The sequence below is a fragment of the Oncorhynchus nerka genome, linkage group LG10 (assembly GCF_034236695.1).
Source record: "Oncorhynchus nerka isolate Pitt River linkage group LG10, Oner_Uvic_2.0, whole genome shotgun sequence".
NCBI classification, from domain to species: Eukaryota; Metazoa; Chordata; class Actinopteri; order Salmoniformes; family Salmonidae; genus Oncorhynchus; species Oncorhynchus nerka.
The window spans coordinates 100911479-100920169 of NC_088405.1; the positions used below are offsets into that span (position 1 = coordinate 100911479).

Here is an 8691-nt window from a genome sequence, read left to right on the forward strand (position 1 = left end):
ACTCATAGACATGACATATAGCAGACATACTGACTCATAGACATGACATATAGCAGACATGCTGTCTCATAGACATGACATATAGTAGACATACTGACATAGACATGACATATAGCAGACATAGTGACTCATAGACATGACATATAGCAGACATGCTGTCTCATAGACATGACATATAGTAGACATACTGACTGAGACATGACATATAGCAGACATACTGACTGAGACATGACATATAGCAGACATACTGACTCATAGACATGACATATAGCAGACATGCTGTCTCATAGACATGACGTATAGACATGACATATAGTAGACATACTGACTGAGACATGACATATAGACATGACATATAGCAGACATAGTGACTTAGACATGACATATAGCAGACATACTGATGTATAGACATGACATACTGACGTATAGACATGACATATAGTAGACATACTGACTGAGACATGACATATAGCAGACATAGTGACTTAGACATGACATATAGCAGACATAGTGACTTAGACATGACATATAGCAGACATGCTGTCTCATAGACATGACGTATAGACATGACATATAGTAGACATACTGACGTATAGACATGACATATAGCAGACATAGTGACGTATAGACATGACATATAGTAGACATAATGACGTATAGACATGACATATAGTAGACATACTGACGTATAGACATGACATATAGCAGACATAGTGACTTAGACATGACATATAGCAGACATACTGATGTATAGACATGACATATAGTAGACATACTGACGTATAGACATGACATATAGTAGACATACTGACTGAGACATGACATATAGCAGACATAGTGACTTAGACATGACATATAGCAGACATACTGACATATAGACATGACATATAGCAGACATACTGACGTATAGACATGACATATAGTAGACATACTGACTGAGACATGACATATAGACATGACATATAGCAGACATAGTGACTTAGACATGACATATAGCAGACATACTGACATATAGACATGACATATAGCAGACATACTGACGTATAGACATGACATAGCAGACATACTGACTGAGACATGACATATAGTAGACATACTGACTCATAGACATGACATATAGCAGACATGCTGTCTCATAGACATGACGTATAGACATGACATATAGTAGACATACTGACTGAGACATGACATATAGACATGACATATAGCAGACATAGTGACTTAGACATGACATATAGCAGACATACTGATGTATAGACATGACATATAGCAGACATACTGATGTATAGACATGACATATAGCAAACATACTGACTGAGACATGACATATAGCAGACATACTGACGTATAGACATGACATAGCAGACATACTGACTTAGACATGACATATAGCAGACATACTGATGTATAGACATGACATATAGTAGACATACTGACATATAGACATGACGTATAGACATGACATACTGACGTATAGACATGACATATAACAGACATACTGACTGAGACATGACATATAGCAGACATACTGACTGAGACATGACATATAGCAGACATAGTGACTGAGACATGACGTATAGACATGACATACTGACTGAGACATGACATATAGCAGACATACTGACTGAGACATGACATATAGCAGACATACTGATGTATAGACATGACATAGCAGACATACTGACTGAGACATGACATATAGCAGACATACTGATGTATAGACATGACATATAGCAGACATACTGACGTATAGACATGACATACTGACGTATAGACATGACATATTGCAGACATACTGACTTAGACATGACATATAGCAGACATACTGACTTAGACATGACATATAGCAGACATACTGACTGAGACATGACATATAGCAGACATAGTGACTGAGACATGACGTATAGACATGACATACTGACTGAGACATGACATATAGCAGACATACTGACTGAGACATGACATATAGCAGACATACTGACGTATAGACATGACATAGCAGACATACTGACTGAGACATGACATATAGCAGACATACTGATGTATAGACATGACATATAGCAGACATACTGACGTATAGACATGTCATATAGTAGACATACTGACGTATAGACATGACATATAGCAGACATACTGACTGAGACATGACATATAGCAGACATACTGATGTATAGACATGACATAGCAGACATACTGATGTATAGACATGACATATAGCAGACATACTGATGTATAGACATGACATAGCAGACATACTGACTTAGACATGACATATAGCAGACATACTGATGTATAGACATGACATACTGACTTAGACATGACATATAGCAGACATACTGACGTATAGACATGACATATAGTAGACCTACTGACTGAGACATGACATATAGCAGACATACTGATGTATAGACATGACATATAGCAGACATACTGACTGAGACATGACATATAGCAGACATACTGACTGAGACATGACATATAGCAGACATACTGATGTATAGACATGACATATAGTAGACATACTGACTGAGACATGACATATAGCAGACATACTGATTGAGACATGACATATAGCAGACATACTGTCTCATAGACATGACATATAGACATGACATATAGCAGACATACTGACTGAGACATGACATATAGCAGACATACTGACTGAGACATGACATATAGCAGACATACTGACTGAGACATGACATATAGCAGACATGCTGTCTCATAGACATGACATATCTCGCTAAAGCAAAGAGACCCTGATCCCAAACCACCCATGCTGTCCTTCAAAGCACCACTGGCAGGCACCTATCAACAGTACCCAGTGTCCCTCTAAACTGTCCACAAACACTGTGGCCTTCACCAACCACATTCTACACGTCAAACTAAAGCCAACACTCAGAGAATGATCTTACTGGAGTTCACTTTTTTCACTGATTTGTACAGGTACATTGTCCATTTAAACCTACCTTACTGTAGTTTCTAATGATCTCTCTCCTCCCCCTCCCTCTTCCCCCCCCTCACCTTTCCTCCCTCTCTCTCTCCCCCTCTCTCTCTCTCCCCTCTCTCTCTCTCTCTCCACCCTCTCCCCCCTCAGATATTAATGACTGTGAGAGCAGCCCGTGTGGTAACGGAGGAACCTGTATAGATAAAGTCAGTGTGTACCAGTGTATCTGTGGAGACGGCTGGGAGGGGGATCACTGCGAGACCAGTAAGTATTTATTCTTTAAAAATAAAAAGTGTTTTTCAACTTCTATTGAGAGATCGACATGTTCATGAGAACTACGAGGGGCGGGCAGGTGCCTCCAGGGCAGGCAGCGCCCCCTCTAGACCGGCCCCCTCTAGACCGGCCCCCTCTAGACCGGCCACCCAGCAGCGCCCCCTCTAGACCAGCCCCCTCTAGACCGGCCCCCGGCCCCCTCTAGACCGCCCCCCTCTAGACCGGCCCCCTCTAGACCGGCCACCTCTAGACCGGCCACCTCTAGACCGCCACCTCTAGACCGCCCCCCTCTAGACCGGCCCCCCTCTAGACCGGCCCCTAGCCCCCTCTAGACCGGCCCCCTCTAGACCGCCACCTCTAGACCGGCCCCCTCTAGACCGGCCCCCTCTAGACCGGCCCCCTCTAGACCGTCCCCTCTAGACCGTCCCCCTCTAGACCGCCACCTCTAGACCGTCCCCCTCTAGACCGGCCCCGGCAGCACTACTAGTCTTTATTTGGATCCTCATTAGCTGATACCTGAGTGACCGCCAGTTTTCCTGGGGTCCACATTCTTACCCATCATCGTTAACACGTACAGATGCATGATATATGTTTCACTAAGTAGGTTGCTATGTGTAATTATGACCATTATGTAAAGGTGGCAATTTAACCTGAAACAAGTTTCTCTCCTTCTATTGAGAGATCCCGACATGTCCTCCTCTATGTCTATCCTCTCTCCTCCTCCCCCTCTCCTCCTATGTCATCCTCTCTCCACCTCCTGAACCCCCTCTCCTCCTCTATGTCTATCCTCTCTCCACCTCCTCTCCCCTCTCCCTCTGTCTATCCCTCTCCCCTCCTCTCCCCCTCCTCCTCCTATGTCTATCCCTCTCCACCTCCTCCCTCCTCCTCTATGTCTATCCCTCTCCACCCCTCTCCCCCTCTCCTCCTCTATGTCTATCCTCTCTCCACCTCCTCTCCCCCTCTCCTCCTCTATGTCTATCCTCTCTCCTCCTCTCCCCCTCTCCTCCTCTATGTCTATCCTCTCTCCTCCTCCTCTCCCCCTCTCCTCCTCTATGTCTATCCTCTCTCCTCCTCTCTCCCCTCCCTCCTCTATGTCTATCCTCTCTCCACCTCTCCCCTCTCCTCCTCTATGTCTATCCCTCTCCCCCTCCCCCTCCTCCTCTATGTCCCCCCTCTCCTCCTCTCCCCCTCTCCTCCTCTATGTCTATCCCTCCACCTCCTCTCCCCCCTCTCCTCCTCTATGTCTATCCCCTCTCCTCCTCTCCCCTCTCCTCCTCTATGTCTTCCTCTCTCCACCTCCTTCCCCCTCTCCTCCTCTATGTCTATCCTCTCTCCTCCTCTCCCCTCTCCTCCTCTATGTCTATCCTCTCTCCACCTCCTCTCCCCCTCTCCTCCTCTATGTAATCCTGGCTCCTCCTTCCCCCTCCTCCTCTATGTTTCTCTCCACCTCCTCTCCCCCTCTCCTCCTCTATGTCTATCCTCTCTCCTCCTCTCCCCTCTCCTCCTCTATGTCTATCCTCTCTCCACCTCCTCTCCCCCCTCCTCCTCTCTATTTCTATCCTCTCTCCCCCTCTCCTCCTCTATGTCTATCCTCTCTCCACCTCCTCTCCCCCTCTCCTCCTCTATGTCTATCCTCTCTCCACCTCCTCTCCCCCTCTCCTCCTCTATGTCTATCCTCTCTCCACCTCCTCTCCCCCTCTCCTCCTCTCTTTTCTATCCTCTCTCCTCCTCTCCCCTCTCCTCCTCTGTCTATCCTCTCTCCACCTCCTCTCCCCTCTCCTCCTCTCTTTCTATCCTCTCTCCTCCTCTCCCTCTCCTCCTCTGTCTATCCTCTCTCCTCCCCTCTCCTCCTCCTTTCCCCCTCTCTCTCTCTCTCCTCCTCTCTATTCACCTCCTCTCCCCCTCTCCTCCTCTCTATCCTCTCTCCTCCTCTCCTCTCCTCCTTTCCCCTCCTCTCTCTCTCCTCCTCCTCTCCTCCTCCTCCTTTCCCCCTCTCCTCTCTCTCCTCCTCTCTATCCTTTCCCCCCTCTCTCCCCTCTCCTCTCTCTATCCTCTCTCCTCCTCTCCTCCTCCTCCTCCCCCTTCTCCCCCTCTCCCTCCTCTCTCTCTTCTCTCCTCCTCCTCTTCCTCCCCCCTCCTCTCCTACAGATATAGATGACTGCAGCACTAGTCCATGCCATAATGGAGGAACATGTCGAGACCTGGTGACTGATTTCTTCTGTGAGTGTATGAACGGCTGGAAGGGGAAGACCTGCCACTCCCGTAAGAACCTTTCTCTCTCCCTCAGTCTCTCTCTCTCTCCCTCAGTCTCTCTCTCTCTCCCTCAGTCTCTCTCTCTCCCTCTCTCTCTCCCTCAGTCTCTCTCTCCCTCAGTCTCTCTCTCTCTCTCCCTCAGTCTCTCTCTCTCTCTCTGTCTCTCTCTGTCTCTCTCTCTCTGTCTCTCTCTCTCCCTCAGTCTCTCTCTCTCTCTCTCCCTCAGTCTCTCTCTCTCTCTCTCTCTCTCTCTCTCTCTCTGTCTCTCTCTCTCTCTCTCTCTCTCTGTCTCTCTCTCTCTCTCAGTCTCTCTCTCTCTCTCTCTCTCTCTCTCTCTCTCTCTCTCTCTCCCTCAGTCTCTCTCTCTCTCTCTGTCTCTCTCTCTCCCTCAGTATCTCTCTGTCTCTCCCTCAGTCTCTCTCTCTCTCTCTCTCTCTCTCTCCCTCAGTCTCTCTCTGTCTCTCCCTCAGTCTCTCTCTGTCTCTCTCTCTCTCTCCCTCAGTCTCTCTCTCTCTCTCTCTCTCTCTCTCTCTCTCTCTCTCTCTCTCTCTCTCTCCCTCAGTCTCTCTCTCTCTCTCTCCCTCCAGTCTCTCTCTCTCTCTCTCTCTCACCCTCTCTCTCTCTCTCTCCTCAGTCTCTCTCTCTCTCCCCTCAGTCTCTCTCCCTCAGTCTCTCTCTCCCCCCTCTCTCTCTCCCTCAGTCTCTCTCTCCTCAGTCTCTCTCTCTCTCTCTCTCCCTCAGTCTCTCTCTCTCCCTCAGTCTCTCTGTCTCTCTCTCTGTCTCTCTCTCTCTCTCTCTCTCCCTCAGTCTCTCTCTCTCTCTCTCTCTCTCTCTCTCTCTCTCTCTCTCTCTCTGTCTCTCCCTCAGTCTCTCTCTCTCTCTCTGTCTCTCTCTCCCTCAGTATCTCTCTGTCTCTCTCTGTCTCTCTCTGTCTCTCTCTCTCTCTCTCTCTCTCTCTCTCTCTGTCTCTCTCTGTCTCTCCCTCAGTCTCTCTCTCTCTCTCTCTCTCTCTCTCTCTCTCTCTCTCTGTCTCTCCCTCAGTCTCTCTCTCTCTCTCTCTGTCTCTCTCTCTCCCTCAGTATCTCTCTGTCTCTCTCTGTCTCTCTCTGTCTCTCTCTCTCTCTCTCTCTGTCTCTCTCTGTCTCTCCCTCAGTCTCTCTCTCTCTCTCTCTCTCTCTCCCTCAGTCTCTCTCTGTCTCTCCCTCAGTCTCTCTCTGTCTCTCCCTCAGTCTCTCTCTCTCTCCCTCAGTCTCTCTCTCTCTCTCTCTCTCTCTCTCTCTCACCCTCTCTCTCCCTCTCTCTCCCTCAGTCTCTCTCTCTCTCTTTCTCCCTCAGTCTCTCTCTCTCTCTCTCTCTCACCCTCTCTCTCCCTCTCTCTCCCTCAGTCTCTCTCTCTCTCCCTCAGTCTCTCTCCCCCAGTCTCTCTCTCCCCCAGTCTCTCTCTCCCTCAGTCTCTCTCTCCCTCAGTCTCTCTCTCTCTCTCTCTCCCTCAGTCTCTCTCTCTCTCAGTCTCTCTCTCTCTCTCTCTCTCAGTCTCTCTCTCTCTGTCTCTCTCTCTCCCTCAGTCTCTCTCTCTCTCTCTCTCTCTCTCTCTCTCTCTCTCTGTCTCTCCCTCAGTCTCAGTCTCTCTCTCTCTCTCTCTCTCTCCCTCAGTATCTCTCTCTGTCTCTCTCTGTCTCTCTCTGTCTCTCTCTCTCTCTCTCTCTCTCTCTCTGTCTCTCTCTGTCTCTCCCTCAGTCTCTCTCTCTCTCTCTCTCTCTCTCTGTCTCTCTCTCGCTCTCTGTCTCTCTCTGTCTCTCCCTCAGTCTCTCTCTCTCTCTCTCTCTCTCACCCTCTCTCTCCCTCAGTCTCTCTCTCTCTCTTTCTCCCTCAGTCTCTCTCTCTCTCTCTCTCTCACCCTCTCTCTCCCTCTCTCTCCCTCAGTCTCTCGCTCCCTCCCTCCATCTCATTTTCTATTTACCAGTGTAATGAGCCTGAGGAGGTTCATGGTAGGTGTGAATGTTGTCACACAGGTAGGTGTGTGTGTGTGCATTATGAAAACACTGACTCTAACTCTGTCTCCCAGGTGAGAGCATTATGAAAACACTGACTCTAACTCTGTCTCCCAGGTGAGAGCCAGTGTGACGAGGCTACCTGTAACAACGGAGGGACATGCCATGATGAGGGAGACACCTTCCAGTGCAAGTGTTCCCCTGGATGGGAGGGGGCTACCTGTAATATAGGTGAGTTAGTCTGGATGGGAGGGAGGGAGGGGGCTACCTGTAATATAGGTGAGTTAGTCTGGATGGGAGGGAGGGAGCTACCTGTAATATAGGTGAGTTAGTCTGGATGGGAGGGAGGGAGGGGGCTACCTGTAATATAGGTGAGTTAGTCTGGATGGGAGGGAGGGAGGGAGGGGGCTACCTGTAATATAGGTGAGTTAGTCTGGATGGGAGGGGGCTACCTGTAATATAGGTGAGTTAGTCTGGATGGGAGGGAGGGAGGGGGCTACTTGTAATATAGGTGAGTTAGTCTGGATGGGAGGGAGGGGGCTACCTGTAATATAGGTGAGTTAGTCTGGTCATCCCTACTGCCTCTGATCTGGAGGACTCACTAAACAGAGAACATCCCTGGTCATCCCTACTGCCTCTGATCTGGAGGACTCACTAAACAGAGAACATCCCTGGTCATCCCTACTGCCTCTGATCTGGAGGACTCACTAAACAGAGAACATCCCTGGTCATCCCTACTGTCTCTGATCTGGAGGACTCACTAAACAGAGAACATCCCTGGTCATCCCTACTGTCTCTGATCTGGAGGACTCACTAAACAGAGAACATCCCTGGTCATCCCTACTGCTTCTGATCTGGAGGACTCACTAAACAGAGAACATCCTAAAGGTCATCCCTACTGCCTCTGATCTGGTGGACTCACTAAACAGAGAACATCCCTACTGCCTCTGATCTGGAGGACTCACTAAACAGAGAACATCCCTGGTCATCCCTACTGCCTCTGATCTGGAGGACTCACTAAACAGAGAACATCCCTGGTCATCCCTACTGCTTCTGATCTGGAGGACTCACTAAACAGAGAACATCCCTGGTCATCCCTACTGCCTCTGATCTGGTGGACTCACTAAACAGAGAACATCCCTACTGCCTCTGATCTGGAGGACTCACTAAACAGAGAACATCCCTGGTCATCCCTACTGCCTCTGATCTGGAGGACTCACTAAACAG

At 48.6% G+C, this 8691-nt stretch overlaps 1 protein-coding gene across 1 annotated transcript in view; it reads left to right on the forward strand.

The window, feature by feature from the left end:
• Nucleotides 1-8691, forward strand: part of LOC135573815 (protein jagged-1b-like) — a 73746-nt gene that overhangs the window by 63586 nt on the left and 1469 nt on the right. The window contains 3 exon segments of the mRNA XM_065024019.1: nucleotides 3098-3211; nucleotides 5369-5482; nucleotides 7582-7695. Of these exon segments, the coding sequence (XP_064880091.1) occupies nucleotides 3098-3211; nucleotides 5369-5482; nucleotides 7582-7695 (342 nt within the window).